This window comes from Lagenorhynchus albirostris, chromosome 1 (genome assembly GCF_949774975.1).
Source record: "Lagenorhynchus albirostris chromosome 1, mLagAlb1.1, whole genome shotgun sequence".
Classification (NCBI taxonomy): Eukaryota; Metazoa; Chordata; class Mammalia; order Artiodactyla; family Delphinidae; genus Lagenorhynchus; species Lagenorhynchus albirostris.
In genome coordinates, this window is record NC_083095.1 from 158012007 (window position 1) to 158036465 (window position 24459).

General features: G+C 44.9%; 1 protein-coding gene across 4 annotated transcripts in view; it reads left to right on the top strand.

Annotated features, from left to right (window-relative positions):
- The window catches only part of ENTREP2 (endosomal transmembrane epsin interactor 2), a 364437-nt gene that overhangs the window by 285222 nt on the left and 54756 nt on the right, over nucleotides 1-24459 (top strand). For all 4 annotated transcript variants that reach the window (XM_060156918.1, XM_060156942.1, XM_060156927.1 and 1 more), the window contains one exon: nucleotides 15276-15410. In XM_060156918.1, the coding sequence (XP_060012901.1) occupies nucleotides 15276-15410 (135 nt within the window). The remainder of the gene's footprint in view (nucleotides 1-15275; nucleotides 15411-24459) is intronic.

Consider the following 24459-nt stretch of genomic DNA (forward strand, 5'->3'; position numbering starts at 1 on the left):
AGAGACCCAGGCTGAATTCTGACCCTCCAAGTCTGCTTCCTGCCCACTCAAGGCACCCACTGTCTCTTTCTTTCTGGAAACTCTGTTCTTAGGTCACATTCCTTGTCATCTTCCCTCCCGCAAGTCCTCCAAGCGCCCCAGGACTCCTCCTCCTCCCAGGATCCAGAACAAGGCCATGGCAGGAACTCAGAGAACATTTGCTGAATGCTGGTCTGAGCAGGGTCTTTATTGCAAATTGAACATTCTGTGTGTGACAGCCCAATTCGGTTAGCCAAAGTCATCTAATTAATAGTTTCGCAATTCAGTTATTGTTTTTTAAAAGTCATCTACTATTTTTATGAGCCAGTTATTTTATTTCTTATTGCTGAGTTCATCAGGACCTCAGGTGGAGATCCTCAATGGTGTATTTTGGAGGAGGGCCTTGATTTTATGACTGTCTCATTCTTTCCAGAGCCTGTTAGAATTTTTTCTTGATACTTACAGCTGCATTTATTACCGGCCCTCTAATCTCCAAATGGAAAGCATCCAGTAACCAAGCCAACACTAATTAGGAAGCCACAGCCCTCAGAGGAGCCCCACCGTAACCAGGGCAACCCTGATTTAGCTTCACTGTGATGAATAATAAATTAGGAGAGGACACAGCCTTTGGCTGGGGCTGTTGGGAACGCCTGGCTTTAAAGATGAAAGGAAACTTAGCTGAAAGTACACAGGCCCACTCGGGGTCTCCTCGGCCACCCTCTCCTTCCAGGTTTCCATTGTTGCTGAAAGGTGTAGGTTTTATTCTACTAATCGTGGGTTAAGAATAGTCGGCCTCTCTGGGCTTCACAAGGAAGTTAGCGTCTGACTGTTCTTTGTCGTTTGTTGTGATGACACAGAACTGTTCCCTTTGTAGTAACACAATTCTTTTTTAATTCACCTGCATGTGAATTTGCCATTATCATCAGTAAACAGATTTCATGGCTAACGCAGCAGCCTGACTCCAGACCACAAAGTTCCCTAGCAAAGAAGACATTCTCAGCAAAATAAAAATTGATATGTTTACAGTAAGCCAATGGTGGTTGCATACAAATACTTATCTGTTCTGTGTACTTGCATTCATTGGTGATACATTTTCACACAGAGGCAGAGCCACACGTCTGGAATGTTCCGGGTGCCAGGGATGTGGCAATGACAAGTCAGACAAATGCTGGCTCTGCATTCCGTGTGTGGCTCATGTTCTAGGCAGAGAGGTGGGTGACAGACGAGCCAACAGGAGAGTCAGGTGACAGGAAGGGCTACAAGGAAAGGAGCAAGGAGATGTGCCGAGGTGGCCCAGTCTTCTCTGAGCAGGTGACAGGTGGGCTGGGGCCTGAGTGATGCAGGGAAGCTCCCTGGGGAGGGGGTGCTTCAGGTCCGAGGGTAACCGGAGTTTGAGAGATGGAAGCCCAGGGGCATGCAGGGCGCAGAGCTGGCGGCCTCAGCCCAGGCTGAGTGTCCCTCTGGTCTCCCGGGACTTGAAAGGACTCAGACCCTGGGATTTCTCTCCGCTGGACCTGACACCTGCCTCGGGAAGTCCTCTGGTGGTTTCATCCATGTGACTTCATGGCTGGGCCACTTCGGGACCTCTTCGCATCCCTCCGGTCTCCAGCTACCCGCTGTATAATGTTGCCTCGTCCGTGTACGTAAATTTGGGTGAAAGTCGTGGGCAGGGTCAATTCGCTGCCCTGCCTCTCATGACTGCTCACGGAAATGTAGCAAGAACTGGGAGGTTAACGTCATCTCTCCCGACAACGTGGACCCCCATACATCACCTGGCACTCCTCGAGAGACCCCCCTCCCCAGGTATCCACACACATAGGGTTTTTCTCTTGCCTTCTGAGTGGGGCTGCGTGTGTCCGGGGAGACAGAGCAGGGTGGGAGCTGGGAGTGCGCCGGTGTCAGACGTGATGAATCCTCTTCTCCAACCTCCCCAGAGCACCCGCCTTTCTCTTGCAGAGATGCCGAAGTGGGGGAGGCCTGGGGAGGGAGCTGGGGGTCCAAGGCCAGCCTCTCAGGTGACCCTCTGTCCCCTAGCCCTCACCCTGGCCCCAGAGGCACCTGCTGAGCCGGGCTGACTGGGCCAGTGTCACAGTTAGCGGGCCTCTAGTATCCGCCGGAAGTGTCGTCTCCAGAAGAAAAAGTGGTGATTGAAACTGGCCGTTCTTGAGGGTGTTAGTGGCTCAGCTGACGGGAGCACCAGTCACACTGGTGTCTGCGTCCCCTAGATGCCCATTGTCAGAGCAGCAGGCTCACCAGGAAGAAAGGCGTGGGCGCCGAGATGCCGAGCTAGGAGTCCGGCTGTAGAAGATGGAGGGCGGGGCAAGGTGGGGTGGGTAGAGCACCTCCCCTCTCGGAAAGGAGAAAACTAGTAAACTGGTTTACCAGTTTACTAGTTTTTACTAGTAAACTAGTAAAAACATTCTTTCTTGGTGGATGGTTTTGTTATGTTTTAGGATGAACAAATACTAGTGGACAGGCATTTGTGTCTGGAAACAGAGTGATTTGGTGGGGGGTTGCTGAGCCTGAGGGACCGGCAGCCCTGCAGTCGCCCCCCAAAGCTGGGGGCCTGGAGGGGAAGCAGCCCCCCACAATTCCTCCTTCCCCAGTTCTCCCGGTGGGCTCTTTGGAGTGTTCGGCGTGGAAGACATGATGGATGTTATTTTAAAAAGAAGGAGGGGGAGGGCTTCCCTGGTGGCGCAGTGGTTGAGAGTTCGCCTGCCGATGCAGGGGACATGGGTTCGTGCCCCAGTCCGGGAAGATCCCACATGCCGCGGAGCGGCTGGGCCCGTGGGCCATGGCCGCTGAGCCTGTGCGTCCGGAGCCTGTGCTCCGCGGCGGGAGAGACCACAACAGTGAGAGGCCCGCGTACCGCAAAAAAAAAAAAAAAAAAAAGAAGGAGGGGGAGAAAGGAGGGAGGAGGAGGGGAGGGATGCGGGCAACTTAGTCCCCTCCCGTGAGGGTGGCGACAGGCAGGGGAAGATTATAGGCTGAGAAACCACGCAGGAGAGGGGCCATTTCATTTTCTAAGACACTATTTCCCAAGTTAACTTGACCCCAGAACCTCATTTAGGTCCTTGGCGATGTTTCTGTTATTCCAAACAATGCTGCTGCAACACATCCCTGCTTGGGTCTCTCTGGAAGAAAAATGCTAAATGCATCTAGTTTTCCTGTTAATCAGCCCTTTCTCCATTTCCGCCAGCCAAGTCGGGCTCTGCTTTGATTACAGTGCTAACTAATGACGTTTCAGAGTCTGGCCTAAAAAAACATGACTCTATATCATTAACGAAAGGCAGGGAGGAAGTGAAGGCCCCAGCCCCGCTGGTCCAGAAGAGGCATCTGCATCCAACCAGTTCCACGCCTCTCCTGTGACTGGGACATCTCAAGAATAGCAGTCTCGTTTCCCTGATCAACAGGGAGGCTGATGTGAACAGTCATAATTTACCAACTTCTGCCGTCCTTGAGAGTGTCATTTGAACAAAAAGGTCTTGTAAAAACTCCCAAGTCTGTAGAAATTGTTGCTGTGTCCTATGAAGATAACCGCTGGCTCCCTGGCAGGAATGTTACAATGGCAACCTTCAGATTCTACACTCTTTAGACTGATTCTCTCTGTCTCTCTATCTCTGTCTCTCTCTGTGTCTCTGTCTCTCTGTCTGTCTCTGTTTGTCTTTGTCTCTCTCTGTCTCTCTCGCAGTGGCACTCACATGATGAAACATTAAAAGTCTATGCCTCTGTTACATTTATTATTCTACAAATAATTTGAGCATCTGTTGCAGAGGCAACAGCTAAATTAGCAAACAGACTGACAAAATGAAGACCAAAATAAAGGTAAAATATCTGATGATATAAATAAAAAGCAGGTACTGTTTTTTTCCCTAAAAGGTCAGGGAAGATTTAAAAGCTTAATTTTATGATTTCTATAATAAAAGTTGTATCTCTGGAATTAGATATCTTTTTTCCTTAAATGTTTTATACACACACACAATTAAAAAAAAACACACAAAACCCTAGATTCTCAACGGATTTGGGGTTTTAAGGGAATTTTGTTAATGGATGTTCGCATTGACCCTGTGATACACGTTCCAAAGTGCAGTGAAAGAGAATGGAGCAGCTCTTTGCTTTCATCAGCAGCGTGCCCATATCCTAACGCACTTTAGTGATGTAGAGAGTGGAATTCAGAAACATTGGTCAGTCATCACCGTCAGGCTTCCTTGACAGAGTGAAATAGCATAATGAAAGCAACGTAGGGACAAAAACAACGTCAGTTTAGAGGTGGAAATTTAAATTGTAATGAGTTTGGAAAGACTCCGAAGAACAAGCCTAATGGGAACTTTTGGGGCCCTGGCCTCCCTGAAGCCACAGAGAGGAAAGCTGGTCAAACCTGGCCTTGGGACCCTCCTCGCCTAGTGTCAGGCTGGGCAGTGCTGGAGCATCACACACCCGGGCCCCTGTGCCAGCACCCAGCCCACAACACCCAGTACGTGCAGGAGTCAGGCTGACCGCCCGGCTACCTGGTGTCCAGTCTCTATGTAACCAAAGCTCTGTTTCCCCTTTTCTCAGAATAAAGGGTTCCGAGGCGAAGTGAGACACAGCTTCAAAGTCAGTGGACCAAGGGCTGGGGCCTGGCTGCTGAGAGGTCTGGGGACAGCCTCCCTGCCCAGTGATTAGCACTTATCAGCCTGGCCTTCCGCTCCCAAGATGCCCAGCACTCGCCCCGAGTCGGGGGGTTGGGGGGGTTCAGAGGGGTGGCGGGCAGCACACCAGAAGAGTCCAGGGTGCTGGGGCCGAGGAGTGGCCTTCCCATCACACGGAGGCTTGCAGCTGGGCTGCCTGTCCTGCTCCCGTCCTGGCTGGAGTTTCCGGTCACAGCACACGCCCAGAGGTCTGCATCCGGCCGGGTGCATCTGCACCCAGCACACCCCTGCGTTAGCTTTACTCTCCTGCAGATGGTGTGTGTATGTCTGCCATTTTACTACAGAACAAACTATAGTGATAAAAGCGAAATGCAGAAGTCATCTGAGGGAAAGACTGGAGAAATATTTTGGTTTTTACTCTTCCCATTGTGATGGAGAAATTTGAATAACTGCATATTTTACAGAAGAACATTTTCTATTACATCCTGTGATCTTGAGTGTTAGGAGTAATGCTTGATACGTATTCCATACCCCCGAGATTCACTCTAGGATATGCATTAATACGTTTGAAGTACAGGTGTTTATTGAAAATATACTTAAGGATGAGATGAATTAGGGTAGCAGGTGGTTGGAGAAGGATTTATCATGCTTTAAGTTGCAAGCCTGTTTTGGAATATACCCAGGATTTGTTTTAACCAGGTACGGCCGGATGACAGACATGGAAACAGCTGCCTTGAAAGAAGAGTGTGTTATTCACAGTTTCTAAGAAGAGGGGGCAGCCCAGGCCAGGCAGGGCCACACGGGGAAGCACCAGGGCCAGTCAGGAGGCAGACGGAGCAAAGGGAAGGTATGGGCATGAGCCTTTATTGTGGTTTTCATGGAAGGAATGGGGGAGGCAGGGTAGGTGCTCAGAGCAAGCTTAGGATCGGCTGGTTTGAATAGAGCCAGCAGACTCGGGCCTGAGGGTTGTCCCTAGTTGTTAGGTCCCTGGCCCTGGGGTGTTTAGGGTGGGGGACTACTGGCTTGGAGTGTGAGAGAGAAAGGAGGTGGCTGGGGTGTGGGTGCTGGATTTGCAGTTCACATGAAAGGCAGGCTCCTAGGCCAGCTGTTCCCTATCCAGGAACTAGCCAGCCCTGGAAAGGCACTCCCTCCAGGATGAACAAGGCTCCAAGATGTCAAAGCATCACAAAACACAGAAAATAGAAAACATAATGATTACAAAACCTCCTTGAAGCCTTTAAGAGCCAATGGGATTAACCAAAGTGACGCTTCTGCATCCATCTTCCTTCGTATCATTCTTCATCTATCGGTTTATTTCCGAGCTGGCTGGGAGCAGCCACCCCATGCAGGCCCTGCATAGCCCCGGGGGATGCAGAGGGAAAAGGCAGCCCTCGTCCTGGGACTGTGCCCTGTCACTTTGATGGGGTGGCAGTTGAGTAAAGTGCCCTGCAGGAGGACCAGTGCTCTGGGAGAAATGTGCATGGGGAGCAGGAAACTTGAGTTTCAGGGGGGTTCAGTCCCTCCGGAGTGGCAGAGAAGGCTGCCCAGAATCGGGGGTGACGACCATAAAGTTATACACGGATTTGGGGCTGCACAGAGGTCATCACCCCAAACCCCCGCATTGTTCAAGGGTCACCTGTATTTTTTCTAGATATTCAGATTTACTGGCACGGTTAGTCCCAGCATTTTCTTCTCATTTTTAATCCCCCCTGCTCTTGTGTTTATGTCACCTTTCTCATTCCTAATGCTGTTAGGGATATTAGCTCTTTGCCCATCTCCTGAAAATATATCCAGGAGCTCCAGACCCACAGCCTAGAAGCTTGGGGGCCTCAGTGGGAAACGTGTGTGTTCTGTTTGGCCCCAGGCCTCATTGGCCAGTTGTGCCCCATGCTTTGTCCGGGTCTGTCTTTTGTTTTGAGACTTCACAGATTCTGAGACTCTTGATTTGCTTTTCAAAGGACTCCACACATCCATGTTTCTGCAACCATTCTTTTATATATTCCTGTATTTTTATTGTTTTAATTTAGATGATCAGTCAAATATATTTTATCTTTAAAGACATACAGATGGCCAACAGGCACATGAAAAGATTCTCAATGTAAGTAATTGTTAGAGAAATGCTAATCAAAACTACAATGAGGTATCATCTAACACCGGGCAGAATAGCTATCATCAAAAAGTCTACAAATAATAAATGCTGGAGAGTGTGTGGAGAAAAGGGAACCCTCCCACACGGTTGGTGGGAATGTAAATTGGTGCAGCCACTATGGAGAACAGTATGGAGGGTCCTCAAAAAACTAAAAATAGAGTTGCCATATGATCCAGCAATCCCACTCCTGGGCATATACCCAGACTAACTATAATTCGAAGAGATATATGTACCCCAGTATTCATAGCAGCACTGTTTACAATAGCCAAGACATGGAAACAACCTAAATGTCCATCGACAGATGAATGGATAAAGAAGATATATATATATATATATCCAGTGGTACATGTATACAACGGAATATTAGCCATAAAAAAGAATGAAATAATGCCATTTGCAGCAATATGGATGGACCTAGAGATTATCTTACTAAGTGAAATAAGTCAGAAGGAGAAAGACAATATCATATGATACCACTTATATGTGGAATCTAAAATAGAGCACAAATGAGCATATCAACAAAACAGACTCATAGATAACAGACTGGTGGTTGCCAGGTGGGAGGGGGCCAGGGGAGGAATGGATTGGGAGTTTGGGGTTAGCAGATGCAAGCTCTTATATATAGGATGGATAAACAACAAGGTCCTACTGTATAGCACTGGAGCTATAGTCAATATCCTGTGATAAACCATAATGGAAAAGAATATGAAAAAGAATATATATGTGTAGCTGAGCCACTTTGCTGTACAACAGAAATTAACGTAACCTAAATCAACTCTACATCAATAAAAACAAAAAAAAATTATCTTTTTATGTTTTTGAGACAACTGTAGATGAACAACCTCTTATGCCAGCACCCTTTATTAGCAAACTATCTTTTTCCTACTGCATTGAAATGCTTCTCATATACTGGATTCCTGTAGATTATGAGTCTAATTTCTGAAACTATTCTATCCTATCAAACTCTTAGTCTATTTTTAAGCTGTTACCTTAGTGTTTTGATAATAGCATCTGGATAATTAATTTAATGTCTGTTAAGGCATCCACTCCTCCTATCATTCTTTTCCAGTTTGGGGGGGATAATTCTTGCACATCTATTTTTCCAAATAGTCTTTAAAATACTTTTGCCCAGTTCTATCCACTCCACTGGGACTCTGCTTGGGTACCCGCGCACCTGTGCGTCCCTGGGAAGGACCAGCATTTTCAGGATGTCACAGATTTCTACTTGGGAGCCGATTGTGCCCTCCACGGATTCAGGCCATATGTATCAGTCCGGGTTCTAAGTTGTGAAGAAACCAACTGGAGCTATTTTCCTCCTGAAGGAATTATTATAGGACCCTCAATAGCTCAGAGTCTCCAGAATGGCCAGAAATCAAGTTTGGGGACTACAACGCCAGGAAAGGAGTGATGTCCAAAATCACACCAAGGAACTGCTTGCTGTGAGGGGGACCCTGTCATCACCCCTGGGCTTGTGGCTGACCCCGCTGACTGTGGGCTCTGGACGCTGCCCCCAGAACCCCAGATCCTGCCCTCTGGAAGGAGCACATGTCTGCTACTTGCAGGGCCAGAGTGGAGCCGGTTCAGTGCAAGCCTCTTTGCATCCCAAGCTCCCACCTAGAGTCTCCTGCAGGCTTGTCATGTCCCATGGGGGGGAGCCTGGGGCGTCTGCCTGCTCTCTCGCTGCAAGGCCTCCTGGGGAAGCCTTTCTGGTAAAAGTGGAAGACTCGTAACGAAGAGATTCCTCAAACTGGGAGGAAGGCTCAGTGGTAGCGGGCAGCCAGATAAAATGACCCACATCTCCTGTACCTGAGTTTTTGCCATTTAATAGCATTTTATACATAGCTTCACATAGGTCATTAAATTGTCGTGTTTAATTTCTAAGTATCTTATATTATTACTTTGAATAGAATATTTTTTTCTTTTTTTAATTGGTTGTTACTAGTATCATATTTTTTAATTGTTTTTAAAAATTTTTAATTGGTTGTTACTAGCATTTTTTTAAATTGGTTGTTACTAGTATCATATTTATTATAACCAATGTAACAAATACTCTTTAATTCCCGTCATTTTTAGTATAGTCTCTTAGATTCTTTTAGATATTCAACCACATTTGAGAAGAAAGATAATTCCATCTACTCCAATATTTACACAGCTTACAGTATTTTCTTATTTTATTAAATTAGCTAGAGTTTCTAAAACAATTGTGTAGAATTGTGGTCATGGGTGTGGATAACTGTCTCATTCCTGATCTTAGTGGCATTGCCTCCAGTATTTCTCCAGTTCAAATGATGTTTGCTTTTGACATTTGCTTGATAAAAGCCTTGTCAAACTTAAGTTGTTTTCTCATATTCTTAATTGACTTACAGTTTTTATTATGAACGCCTGCTAGATTTTATGCAGTGGTCTTATGATATTTATTTATAGGATCGCATGATTTTTCTCTTTTGATTTGTTGATGGAACAAATTTTCTTAATAGATTTACCACTGTTCTAGAATTCTGTTTCTAAAATGAACCTTGGGTATTTTTCAGGGTAACCTAGGCTTTGGAAACAAGTAAATACAAAATGTTTAACAGAACAAAGTTTTACTTCTCCCTTTGCTATGTGGCCAGCCAGGCCTGGGGCTGCAGCAATCGGTGCACACATTGACCAGTGAGGCTGCTAAGCTTCCAGGTTCTGGACGTGTTTTCAGGAGATGCTTTCTGAGTACAGAGCCAACCCTAAGGAAAGAGTAGCCAGAGACTGAGAAAGACAGCACTGAGACCATTTCAGTACCTGGCTGCCACCATACCTGAGTTCCAAACCTTGGACTCTGGTTTTGGTTTTATGAATCTACAAATTCCCTTTCTTGTTTAAGGCATTTTGACTTGGGTTGTATAGTTCTCATTCAAGATTCCTTTTTAATACAGCCATGGAATAGAATTCCTTTAATATAGCATTGGATTCAATTAGCCAGTTTTTTGCTTAGAATATTTGTGGGTTTTTTTTTTTTTAATTGAAAGGAGAAATTGGCCTTTTGGTTTGTTAGTGGGGGTGGGGAGCTTTTGTTTTTTCTTTTCAGAATTGCTGGTAAGGCTTTGCTAGCTTTATAAGGTAACTGTGGTGTTTTCTTCCTTGTCTCTTGGTCTGAAATTGTTTTAAAACATAGGAATTATCTTTTCATTAAAGGTCAGAGTGCACTCAGCCTGAAATGCCATATTGGACTTTCCAGTCTCTTATGGTTATTGATCTTTATGTTTACTGCATCTTATGGACTCAGTATCATAGTTTTATTTTGCTAGGAAATTATCCATGTCCTCTAGATTTTCAAATTTATGGCTGTAGAGCTGCCCATATTCTTTTAATCTCTACTATATTTATAGTTAAATCTCCTTTCTCATTCCTAGTGTTGTTTACTTTGGCTTTCTTTTTCAAAAATCAATCCTACCAAGGATTTGCATTATTATTATTTTTTTTTTGGTCTGTTCAAGAATCATCATTAGGCTTTATTCGTCCTAATACCTTTATTTCTATTCCATTAGTTTCACTTTTTATGTTTGTTAAATTTCTTTTTTTCTGTTTTCTATTATTTTGTTTTCATTCTTTTCCTAATTTAAGTTTTACATTTCATTTACTTTCAAGCAAGCCCATCCGTTTTTAACTTTTTCTATTGAGAAACACAAAACACATATAGGAAAGTGCGCAAAACAAAAATATGTAGCTTAGCAATTCATCAAGAGTCAAATAACCATGTGACCTCCACTGAAGCCTAGAAATAAAGTGTCCCCAGCATCCCAAAGCCCTCCTTATGTACTCCCAGTTCACTGCCTCTCCACCCCCCCAAAGATAATCACTATGCTAATCTTTATGATATTCACATCTTTAATTTTCTAAACAATTGTACCAGCTATGCATGCACCTCTGAACACTATAGTTTAATTTTGTGTTTTTGTTTTTGTTTTCTGTTTTTTGCGGTAGGCGGGCCTCTCACTGTTGTGGCCTCTCCCGTTGCGGAGCACAGGCTCCGGACGCGCAGGCTCAGCGGCCATGGCTCACGGGCCCAGCCGCTCCGCGGCATGTGGGATCTTCCCGGACTGGGGCACGAACCCATGTCCCCCTGCATCGGCAGGAGGACTCTCAACCACTGCGCCACCAGGGAAGCCCTTGTCTGGTTTTTTGAACTTCATTGCAGTAGAAGTATTTCTTTTGTATCTGGCTTCCTGTGCTCAACATGCTGTGCGGTATACTCGTGTGGCATGTTGCTGTATTTATGTTCATTGCTTTATAATATTGCATGGTATGAATATAAAACAGTTTATTCATCCATTCTGCATTTGATGGACATTGAGCTCTTTCCTGTGTGAAGCTGTTTTAAGTAATGTTGCTATGAACTTTCCAGTACATGTTTTTTGTAACCATTGCATGCATATCTGTTGGATATAGTCCTAGGATGGAAATATCTGTTGGGTATTATGTTAGATTGAGGCGCAATCTTTAACTTAAGTAGATAATGCCAAGCTGTTTTCCAACATTTCTGTCTCAGTTCACACCCCACAGAAGTGTATGCATTCCTGTTGCTTCACATCCTTATCCTCACTTGGTATTGTCTATTGTCATTATTCTTCAGTTTTAGCACTTCTGATGGGGATGTAATGACATCTCACTTTATTTTGATTTCTGTTTCTCAGAGTACTATTGTGGTGGGGCTCAATATCGCATGTTTCATAGGGGTTGTTTGTCTTTTTCTGAATATTTAAGACAGAGCTTTTTGTTTGTTTTGGATATAAGTCATCTGTCACTTACATGTGATGCAAAATCTCCTATTTTTACTCTCTTATGGGTATTGTTCGATGAAAAAATTTTAATTACAAATAGTCAAGCACATGAGTCATTTGTTTATTCTTAACACATTTTGAGCCATGTTTAAGAAGTGTTTCCCTATCCCAGGGTCATGAGGATATTCTCCTATCTTACCTTCTCACAGTTTTATTGTTTGGACCTTCATGTATTCATTTATAATCCATGATAAAAATGCTTTAAAGAACACATATGTTTAATTAGGTCCTATTTGTTTATTTTTGTTTTTATTTCCATTACTCTAGGAGATGGATCCAAAAAAATATTGCTACAATTTATGTCAAAGAGTGTTCTGCCTATGTTTTCCTCTAGGAGGTTTATAGTATCTGATTTTACATTTAGGTCTTTAATCCATTTTGAGTTTATTTTTGTGTATGGTGTTAGAGAATGTTCTAATTTCATTCTTTTACATGTAGCTGTCCAGTTTTCCCAGCACCACTTATTGAAGAGGCTGTCTTTTCTCCATTGTATATTCTTGCCTCCTTTGTCGTAGATTAGTTGACCATAGGTGCGTGGGTTTATTTCTGGGCTTTCTATGCTATTTCATTGATCTGTATTTCTGCTTTTGTGCCAGTACCATACTGTTTTGATGACTGTAGCTTTGTAGTATAGTCTGAAGTCAGGGAGCCTGATTCTTCCACCACCATTTTTCATTCTCAAAATTGTTCTTGCTATTTGAGGTCATTTGTGTTTCCATACAAATTAAAAAATTTTTTTGTTCTAGTTCTGTGAAAACTGCCATTGGTAATTTGATAGGGATTGCATTGAATCTGTAGATTGTCTTGGGTAGTATAGGCATTTTCACAATGTTGATTCTTCCAATCCAAGAACAGGGTATATCTCTCCATCTATTTGTATGGTTTTCTGCCTCCATCTCTCTATTGTTCAGGCAAAGGTAGTTTGGGTAAACATGTGGGTACTGGAAACCACATCATTGCCTGTATAGAGCACACTGACATTATACAGGAGGGAGTGAAAGTCGTGCATACAACCTGGCCTCTGAAATGTTCTCATCCATCTCACAGCTGTCGCCAGGCTCTGCAGGCCACTGGGAGCCCATGGTTCCCTGTCACTCCAATACCATCTCTGTCCCCATAGCCAGCCCCTTCCCATACTGTCTTAATCCTGCTTCAGACAAGAAATAAATCAACCCCTAGAAATTTTATGTAGTTAGGCCTCCAATTCCAGAATAAATATTTTCTAGCAAAGAGAACCAGAAATAAAGTTCCATACAGGGATTTCAGCAATTTTGTTTCCTGTTCACTCTTGTTGTAAATCTCAGTGCCTTAAACAGTGGGCTGAGGGCGGGTGTGTAAGACACCTCGGGAGAAGGCCAAGAAGAGGCCCCTGCCCCGGGCTGCCTCAGGGGGAAATCAGTAGCCTCAGCTCCCCAGAGCTGGGCCTTGTCAAAGATGGACAGAGCTCTACCTCAAAGTGGTGAGGACAGGTTTTCATCAGAAGTAGAATGTGGCAGTTGGGAGGAGAGTCGAGTGTGTGCTTGAACTCGACTTCAGTTTGCACAGAGGCGACCAGGCATGTTAAAGGAAGGATGAGGGAGTGGGGGTGGGGGGGAGTGGGGCCTCAGTAGAGTCAGGGAAGTGGAAAATGACAACGGGTTAGCAGGGTCCATGCGAAGATGCCCGCTGTCTGTGCCAGCTGCTGGCAGTCACCAGAGACAGGCTCCCCTCCCACCCAGGCTGGGACATGGGCCCTCTCCCGAGGCTGGAAAAAGCAGCCGGTTCTCCTGGCAGCCTTGGGCTTTCTCAGGCAGGCACTTCTGGGGGGGTCAAGTCCTGTAGGGATGTTGCCTTGAGCTGTTAGAGCTTGTTTGTGTTTTCAGGCCTTTATAGGCCATGGTTGAGGCCTTGTGGGGAAGAGGGCTCAGGGGAGCCTGGGCAGAGTTTGACCAGGAGAGAGCCTGTCCACCAGCCTCCCTCCGGCCTCCGTTCTGGGTGGTGCCGCCCCAGCTCCCCTCCCATGCACCTCACGTCCAGGATGCTCTGAGGCAGAGTGGTCTTCTCCCTGAGCACATGCCCAGCTCTGATGGCCAGGGTCCACCCGGCACCCAAGGCTGGGGACCTCAGAACCCCCAATGGGCAGGGGCACCTGGGGTGAACTTTGACCTTTTTTTTTAACCTCTGTTTTACCTTTTAACAGTTTTACCTTTTCCCTCGTTACCTTTTAAAACTTGGCCTCGAGAATCATAACCCTTCTTTTCCAGTTTTTTGAGACCAGAAATAAACATTGCCAATGACATGACCGTGGAGATTTCAGTGGCCAGAGAGCCACGGCCGTTCACCTTGGTCTGGCCCATGCCTCTCTACCAACGGTGGCCCTGACACTGGTGGGCAGCGGGCCCTGTGGACCTCCAGGGTTGGGTGCGGGGTCAGGTGTGGGCTGCACTATTTCCCGGAGTGTCGTACGGCTCCTTTAGCCGGGCTTCAGCCCTGGAGCCTGGAGACATCTCTAAAAGCATGAGCATCTCTAAAGGCAGTTTTCGCAGCCCCTCCTGCCGTAGGTGGGTGGCTGTGGCGGCGGACAGTGGTTTGTGCGGACACCGCCCTCCTCCCCGTGCCTCCCGTCCTGCCCCCGAGGCCTGCGCGCAGATTTGGAGAATCGCTAACGAGCAGTCCTGGACACACGAGGTCCCCCCCACTCACTCAAACGTGTAGTGATTTATAAATTATTTGAGAAGACTGAATGAAAAGAGCAAAGATGAGGCATAAAATAGGTAAAGGATAAACTATCTAGAGGTTTAAAATAGATGAAAATTTGGCCATGGACGATGCCCTTGATCTATGGCTGTCCCTCTTTTAGTTCACTTTTCCAGAAGCCCAAGGCTGTGAACAGTTGGGTGCGTGTGTGACAACCCGACCAGGACTGGAGATGGGTGGGGACAACTGTGTGCGTGTGCAGTGTAGTGATTTCTCTCTCATTCCTGCAGCCAGGTCAGGGCAGGTCCACTTCAAGCTGCAGGTCCGGCTCAGGTGTGCTCTGTGGCTCTCCTCCTGGGGTCCAGGCTTTTAAAAACACTTGAACTGCATTTTTTCTTTCCATAGTCTTTCATTTTCCCAGGTGTTTTTATTCATTCAGCTCTTATTGAAGGCCCACACCTCCTGGGCATTGTGAACATTGTAATGGTTAAGATGTGGCAGGTGCCCTTGGGGGCACACAGACACGAGTCTCTGCTGCTGAAAAAGTGAGTCTTCAGCAGGGGAGAAGCAAGCAGCTCCCGAGAGGGAAACCAGACAAGGCCTCAGGGATGGCGCTGGAGTTGGGTCTTGACGGATGAGTAGGAGTTTGCTAGGCCATGAAGGGAGACAGGAGCTGCTGACCGTGGGAACAGAGTGTATGTTATCACAGACATGTGATAACGTCTCCATGCTCAACTTCATGTAATTTTCTGTAACTTCATAGCTTAGGTTTCTTCAAATTTATTTTTTTATTAATTGCTTTTAAAATAGAAATTTTAAATAATTCCTAATAGTGTTTCTGATGTCTTTTTTCTATTAAAAAAATCGTCTTGGCTTTATTGTTTAAAGAAAACGAGATGAGATGCTTGTCACATGGTGTTCTTAAGCGTGTGTGTAGCTCAAGCACGTGCCCGGTTTTAACCGTGAGCTCTGTGTACTCCTGTCTAGATTAAGTTCGACAGCGTCGAGGTGTGTGTCTGCTGTGAGATGCAGCATCAGTCGTCGGGCTGCAGCAACCTTGGAGAGACATTGAAGCTGAACCCGCTGAGGGAGGACTGCAACACCGTGCGGCTGACCTTAAAGGTGACCCAGGCTCCACTACTTCCACCTCCCATCCCATCCTTGCGACGTCTCAACATCTCATAGGAAGGTTTTATTAACTGCGTTCCTTTCAGTTCTTAGTTCATCCAGTTGGGTCACATGCAGCAGGCAGTATCTTTCCAGAGAGCGTTTTAAACCATTAGAGATTTCCACTTTAAAGGTTTCACTTTCTGGGTTTTCCATTTCCACCATTTCACTCTCTGACTCCCACATCTGTGAAGCAGGGCTGAATGTGTTAAAAGAGGTTGTTGCAGATGTGGATGTGAGGCGTGCCACTGCTTTTCCAACATTTTTTTTTTAATTTATTTATTTTTGGCTGCTCCGGGTCTTTGTTGCTGCATGCAGGCTTTCTCTAGTTGCTGCGAGTGGGAGCTCCTCTTTGTGGCGGTGCTTGAGCTTCTCACTGTGGTGGCTTCTCTTGTTGCGGAGCTCGGGCTCTAGGCACACGGGCTTCAGTAGTTGTGGCTCGTGGGCTCAGTAGTTGTGGCTCGCGGGCTCAGTAGCTGTGGTGTGTGGGCTCTAGAGCTCAGGCTCATTAGTTGTGCCACATGGGCTTAGTTGCTCCGTGGCATCTGGGATCTTCCCGGACCAGGGCTCGAACCTGTGTCCCCTGCACTGGCAGGTGGATGCTTGACCACTGTGCCACCAGGGAAGTCCCTCCAACATTTTTTTAACTGAAGTATAGTTGATTTACAATGTGTTAATTACTGCTGTACAGCAAAGTGACTCAGTTATACATACATTCTTTTACTATATTCTTTTCCATTATGGTTTATCCCAGGAAATTGGATATAGTTCTCTGTGCTATACAGTAGGACCTTGTTGTTTATCCATCCTATATATAAGGATTGGGAGTTTAGGGTTCACCTCTGATAACCCCAAACTCCCAATCCTTCCCTCTTCCACCCTCCTCCCCCTAGGCAACCACCAGTCTGTTCTCTATGCCTGTGAGTCTGTTTTGTAGATAGGTTCATCTGTGTCATATTTTAGATTCCACATATAAGTGAGATCATACGATATTTGTCTTTCTGACTTATTTCACTTAGTATGATAATCTCCAGGTCCATCCATGTTGCTGCAAATGGCATTATTTTGTTCTTTTTTATGGCTGAGCCAACATTTTTGCTATTCCATCATCAGGGAACAGATGGGTACTTACTTCGCCTTTTTAAAGATATTTGGAGCAAGAAATTTTATAGTCTCCCATGGCAATCTATTCTTACGTACAGCAGCTGATTTCTCTTTAATGACATGGAAAATTGTTTATATCACTTCTTTCTTTTTCTTCCTACAAGTTTTTCCTACTCCTGAAAATTAACATTGGCCTCTTAAAAACGTGTATGAACAGTGAACCCAATTCTTCTCTTTTCCCTGAAACTAAACTGCTAAACATTTTTTGAAAGATGCAGCTACGGTCCAAGCAGCTCTTGGTGGGTGGTAAAATGGTATTTACGGTATACAGGGAGCCCTGTAGTACATACGTGTGCAAGGGTTGCAGTGTGCGGGGATCTGGAGGCTCCAGAGAGCCACGCTGGCACCTGGGAGAATGGAGAGCTGTGTCGCTGTCTGGAACGGGGGCCTGTGGTTCGTCCTCCATGGGTGTCATTTCAAATACTGGCAATGGTGAACCAGCAGGTCTGGGGAACTCCCTGTGAACTCCAGTGCCCTGGGAAGCTGGCTGGCAAACGAGCAGTGGCCACAGAGATAGAGGTTGTGCCTGAGGCCCCCAGCACCTCCCTGTTTTACAGGGAGGATGGTCCCTGCTCATTGGTCCCAGCAGCCCACCAGAGCGACAGATCCAGGGGGTTGGAGGAAGCCGGAAGGCAGCAGTCAAGGGCCCATCCTCTTGGTCACAAGGTGATCCTTGCTGTCTCCCGTTGAGTATGGCCACGGCTTCTACCTCAATAGCTCCTGGAGATGCTCAGCGTCATCCCACCAGCGTCGGCCATGCTCACCCTGATCTCATTCTGCCTACTCCTAAGTCTTCTGCTCAGCCCGGGCACTGTTTCTTTCCATATTTAAAAAACGTCATAAGACAATAGGTCATTATAATGACAGTGCGATCCCCCCCACCCCGAAGACGCTGGCATGCCCCCAGGGCATCTTACAGTGCTGCAGACTGCCTGGGTGTGCAGATGCGGTGCAGTGATCGGGTCACACCCCTCTCCCCGGTGGATGGATTGGAGACCTCTGGCCTGCTCCCCCAAGGCCTGGAGTTCCTAACGCTGCACTCAGGGGCCCCCTCCAGCCCCTGAGGAGGTGACCTTGGCTTGAACAGTGAGGATGGTGTGGGGTCAACAACGCTCCCTCCAAGAACGCAGCCGGGCCTGGGGGAGCTTGCTGTCCACCCTCGTCCACTGTTCTGGTGCCCTGACGAGAAGGCCATGAGGGATAGGGCGGCTTGAATGGAATGGAGTGAAGGACACTGAAGATGTTCCAGCCAAGCTGGGAGCCTCGTTGAATGGCTCATCCCCATGGACGTTCGCGTTGCCTGGGACAATGGTAAGAGTTGAAGGAAAAGAAAGACTGCACCAAACTTCTCAATGAATTTGTTTCCAAAATGTAAGTAGAGGTAGTGCTGGTGGCGTGAGGCCCAGAGGAGGTGGGATTTATGACTGAGGTGGAAAGAGCAGCAGTTTGCAAACGAAGCGACCAACAAGGGATTAATTTCCAAAATATACACACAGCTCATGCAGCTCAATATCAAAAAACAAACAACCCCATCAAAAACTGGGCAGAAGATCTAAATACACATTTCTCCAAAGAAGACATACAGGTGGCCAAAAAGCACATGAAAAGATGCTCAACATCACTAATCATTAGAGAAATGCAAATCAAAACTACAATGAGGTATCACCTCATATCAGTCAGAATGGCCATCATCAAAAAGTCTATACATAATAAGTGCTGGAGAGTGTGTGGAGAAAAGGGAACCTACACTGCTGGGGGGAATGTAAATTGGTGCAGCCACTATGGAGAACAGTATGGAGGTTCCTTAAATAACTAAAAATAGAACTACCATATGACCCAGCAATCCCACTCCTAGGGCATATATCTGGAGAAAACCATAATTTGAAAAGATACATGCACCCCTATGTTCATAGCAGCACTATTTACAATAGCCAAGACATGGAAGCAACCTAAATGTCCATTGATACATGAATGAATAAAGAAGATGTGGTACATATATACAACGGAATATTACTCAGCCATAAAAAAAGACTGAAATAATGCCATTTGCAGCAACATGGATAGACCTAGAGATTATCATACTGAGTGGAGTAAGTCAGACAAAGACAAGTATAATATGATATCACTTATATGTGGAATCTTTAAAAATATGATACAAATGAACTTCTTTACAAAACAGAAACAGACTCACAGACATAGAAAACAAACCTATGGTTAGCAAAGGGGAAATGTGGGATGGGGGGTATAAATTAGGACTTTGGGATTAACATATAAACATTATATATATAAAATAATCATAAAATAGATGAAATAGATAATCAACAAGGACCTACTGTATAGCACAGGGAACCCTACGCAATATTCTGTAATAACCTATATGGGAAAAGAATCTGAAAACAAATGGATATATGTATATGTATAACTGAAGCACTTTGCTGTACACCTGAAATGAACACAGCATTATAAATCAACTATACTCCAGCATAAAATAAAAAATTAAATTTAAAAAAAGAGCAGCAGTGACCAGCCTGCCCCTGCCCCCCAGCCGAGGGCCTGGAAAGGGAGCAATGGCTCTGGGGGGAGCTGAGATTCATCCAAGATCAGGAAGACAAGGGACTCTTAGAAGTAAGAGTTTGTTTACTGCTGTCCTCTAACTTTGTTTTTGTTTTCCAAAATTGTCTTGGTTATCCTCGTTCCTTTGTATTTCCGTATAAATTGTGGAATCAACATTTCAATTTCTACAGAGATCCTGCTGGAATTTTGATTGAGATTGCACTGAATGTATACATCAACTTGGAGAGAACGGATATATTCATGGTTTAGCTCTCCACTTATTTAGGTCTTCTTTGATTTCATCAGTGTTTCTTTTTTTCCATCAGTGTTGTGTAGTTTTTAGTATATAGAGCATAACGTATTTTATAATATGTATGCTTAGAGTATTTAATGTGTACAGGTGCTCTTTTAATGGTACTTAATTTTTTTTAAATTGTCTTTTGTTCATTTATATATAGAAATTTGATTTTTGTGACTGAGCTTGTATCCTGTGATTTGCTAAACTTACCTACTAGTTCTAGTAGCTCTTTTATAGATTCTTTTGGATTTTCTATGGAGGCAATCATGTGCTATTGATTACCAGAAAGATGCCATCTTACGTCTTCTTTTCCCATCTGGTTGCCTCTGATTCTTCTTCCTTGCCTATTGCACTGACTAGAATCTCCAGCAGTGTCAGATAGAAGTAGTGAGAGCGTACATGCTTGCCTTGTTCCTGATTCTAGGGATTACATGTGTTGTTAGCTCTGAGTTTTTTATAGACGTACACTATCTGGTTGTGGAAGTTGCCTACTATTCCTAGTTTTCTGAGAGTTTTTATCATGGTGGATGTTGGTTTTGTCAAAGTACCTTCTGCATCTACTTAGATGTTCGTATACTTTGTCTTCTTTATTCTGCTAATGTGGTGAATCACGCTTTTTTTTTTTTATTGAAGTATAGTTGATTTACAATGTTATGTTAGTTTCAGGTGTACAGCAAAGTGATTTACTTATACATACATATATATCTATATCTATTCTTTTTCAGATTATTTTCCATTATAGGTTATTACAAGATATTAAGTGTAGCCCCCTGTGCTATACAGTAGGACCTTGTAGGTTATCTATTTTATATAGAGTAGTGTGTATATGTTAATCCCAAACTCCTAATTTATCCCTCCCCCTCTTCCCTTTTGGTAATTATAAGTTTGCTTTCTATGTCTGTGAGTTTATTTCTCTTTTGCATATGAGTTTATCTGTATCGTTTTTTTTAGATTCCACATATAAGCAATATCATATGATATTTGTCTTTCTTTGAATGGTGAACCAGCCTTGCATTCCCCAAAATCAACCCCACATGGTAAGTCTTTCCTCAGCTCTGTCGAGTCTTCTGGTGACCCTGTGGTTTCTGTGACTGTGCTTTTCATTTCTAGCATTTCCTTTTGATTCTTACATGTAGCTTCCATCTCTCTGCTAAGTTCCCTATATGCTCTGGTCCACCTTTTCCACTAGAACTTGTTTGACAGCATCGGCCCCAGGTAAGCCTGTCCTCCTATCTCTCCGTAGAGGTGTCTGTCTTTCCTTGGCATTTGGATTAGCTGGTTGCCCTGCGACCTTAGCTGTCAGATGGGATCAACTTAAGATGTGAATTTGCAGAGTGTCCAGGGTCTTATTTTTTTTGTAATGGTAGGGTGAATGCTCTTTTAGCTGTCTGCATCCTAAGCAGAACTGGGAGGTATTATCCATAATGACCTCCCTGGTATAGAATTTTTGAGGAGCACATTTACCCCCTAGGGGTTTATAGATGGTGTGCCATTCTCTTTTGACATCGAATATCGCTGTAGAGAAAGATCTTATATCAGCATAATGCTCTCTCCTTTTTTGGTATGTGGTAGTCATCAGTGTTGTTTAAAAATATTTTTAACTCTCCAAGTTCCCCTAGACCTAGTCCTAGTGCCCTTTTGGGTGCCTGGAGCCACGTGAGTGGAACATACCTGGATCCCTTTTCCGAGGCCGAGTGTGTACCTGTGGTGTGAGATTCTCCGGGGCTCTCTTTCCCTCTGGCACAGTAACTGGCAAATCATAAGTGTTGGCTGCACCATCAGCCTGGGTCCCTACCATGGGCAGAGACCCCATAACTCACCCACAAGTACCCACAATGGACACATGGCATGAATGAGAAATAAACCTCTGTTGTCTTAACCCACTGAGACTTGGGGGATGTTTGTTACCACAGCATAACCTAGCCCAGCCTGTCCGATACAAGGCAACATGGTTTTGGTCCTATGTCAATGGTGTTTTTAAATGATCAAGTCCATTAATTTCACTATGATATGTCTTGACACTGATCAGTCCTTCTCAAATTTCCATGGTCCACAGCGCACCTTTCAGCCTGTGAGTTTGCATCTTGCTTTATTTCAGAAAAACTTTCTTGAACTATGCATTTGAATTTTTTTTTCTGTTCTCTTAGTTTGAGGGTAACTGTGCCTTCCTTGGACCACTCTGACCTTTTATCACTATCATTTTTTTCTCTAGTTTTTACAACTCTTTCTTTTCCACCTCACTTTGCTCCATTTTCCTAAAGCCTCTCCTCCTCGCCTTGTTCTCTGCAGTGACTGTTATCTTTGTGCTCTGCTTCTGACGTGATCTCGGGTTTGGGCAGCTCACCTCTCAGTCTGTTTCTTTGTCGTCTCTACTTTTGAGCCTTTGTGTCTCTACTTTTAGATCTTAGACTGAGCCGCCACCTTCCCAGTTTGGTCCCAGCCTTCCCCCAAGGATGTCTGTAGCTAGTTAATTACACGGGGGTGGGGGGGGGGGAGTTTCCATGTGTTTTATCCCTTTCTTAGATCTTTTCTGAGGTCCATGGATACTTCAAAGCACTAGAGGCAAGTCCTAACCCCTATCAAGCATCATGCTCTATTTAAATAGGCTTTAGCGTAATTAAGGTTTTGTACTTCCTTTTCATAAATATAGGTACTTCTTCCTCTGAGATTCATGTAGATCCAGGTACCACATTCTCTAGTTTTCTTGTAATTAGTCGTGCACTCTTTTTTTTTTAATTGATGTATACTTGGTTTACAATGTTATGTTAATTTCTGCTGTACAGCAAAGTGATTCAGTTGTACATATATATATCTTCTTCTTCATATTCTTTTCCATTATGGTTTATTACAGGATATTGAATATAGTTCCCTGTGCTATACAGTAGAGCGTGTTGTTTATCTATTTTATACACAGTAGTGTGCACTGTGCAGTCATTTTTAATATGCTCATTATGCTTAAAGTCATGCAAGCCAGCTTGTGCTCGGTGACTCACCCGCTGTGAAGGGACCTGGGGTGGCTTCTCCATGTTGAAACTCTCGGAACTCATGGGGGTGGCAGGAGGCACGTGGGGAAGGGCAGGCCTGCTCCTCTGCAGAGCACATTTCCTTGGGAGCCAGAGGAAAGGCACGAACGGGCATGTCACTTTGATTAGTTTCCCTTGCCTGCTGTTTTGATCAGCAATTAGAGTGGGTTTGTTGGTCCTTTAATGTCTGACTTGAGGCTCTAGTTATCTGATTAGTGACGTTCCCTGCCTAAATTTCCATATTAGATGATGGATTATTCATACTTTGTATCTAATGAACTCAGTTTGTGCCCAGGAAATCCCGTATAATTGGTTTGGGAATCAACACTCTGTTGATTTGAGGTGTGTTTGAATTAACTGATGGTGACTTAGTGAGATTGGTCTGATTTCTTCCTGACCTTCACACCACCCTCCCCCCCACCGCTCCCGATATCTGGAAGGTTGTGCAGGCATAATCCACCGTCAGGGAAAACAAGCAGAAACTGGTCTTCTTCCTGGCTGATGAGGAGTCTAACTGGAACCCAGAAGATGGTGGGGATGCTGCCTCCCTTGTCCCTCAGATTATTTTTGGGTGTTTGGGGGCTCTGAGCCCTCTTCCCTGGATCTCTTTTCAGCTTTCCCCAGCTGCATCGAATCCTGGATCCTGGGGGCAGACCAGCACCTCTCAAACATAATGCCTCCTGCCGTGCCCAGGTTTGCTGCTCCACCCTGACAGGGTGAGGGCAGGGGAAAGGGCAAAGGGCATAGAGGGGACCCAGAACCCCATCGTGCAGTGCAGGGATCCTCAGAACTGTAGAACTGGACGGATGGGGCATCCTGATGCCTACCATGTGGCTGAGCAGGCAGCAGCCCAGAGGGGGTCAGATGGCTCCTCCTGGGTCCCTGAGCGAGTCTGCTGACGGGCAGGTCTCCTTGGAGAGTCTCAGTTCTCCAAGACTCAAGTGCCTGCTCCCTGATGATGGAACCTGGCTGGAGGGCATCCCATTATGAAGTCCATAAAGAGGGTGGCCTCAAAATTAGGATTTCAGCATCCGCTTTCCCAAAGCACTGGACAGTGGTGGGAATTGCGACCAAAGGAGGTCCCCTTTCCTGATAAGATAATGTCTAGGCTTTTGGAAGATTGACAAAATAAATGATAAAAAGATGTTTTGGTAATTTAATGGTTGTCTCTGCCAAGTCAAACCCAGCACAAGATTGTGACATATTTTCTGATCAGTATTAATAGAATTTTTAAAAGATTACACAAATTGGAATTGTTAGTTGATGGAATATGCTTCGTCATGTGTTGATATTATATCCATCCCAACTTTCATTCTTTGCTATATCCCAGAATATCATTATGGTTTTATTATAATGATGTAATTCTAATTCAAAACAGAGTTAAAGATCTTTTTTCGTTTGGTTGTTTGCTTCAAGTACCTGGTTTAATTTATTGAGCCGTAGTAAAGCAAATTACCTAAAGAAACTTTATCAATGGACAAGGAGATAAAAGCTTCCCAAGAAATCAATCAGTTATTGAGTTTATATGCTTCCTTATCTTCTCTTGAAGATCCTTTTCTTTGTCTCTAAGGGAGTTAAAGGGAAAAAAATCCCAGCAAGACAATTTCCTAAATACCTAGGGACCTGAAAAAAAATCATTTAATCTTGAGTAAGTTTTTAACCATGCTGAAGAAATAAAAATGGTTCACACACACACACACACACACACACACACACACACACACACACACACACACACACACACACACACACACACACACACACACACCCTGCTAGAAGGGACCTTCCCATTTTCTGAAGTGGGCAGCCACACAGAGCAAGACAGACGGTCATATCTCTATACAGCTTTCTTCTCACCCCTGGATCCCCAAGGGGGCGGCTGACGGGTCCCTCCGGCCAAGTGGAATCCAGACAGAGATGAGAAGGATGTGAAATTCCCGATCTCCCACTTAGCAGCATGGGGTCC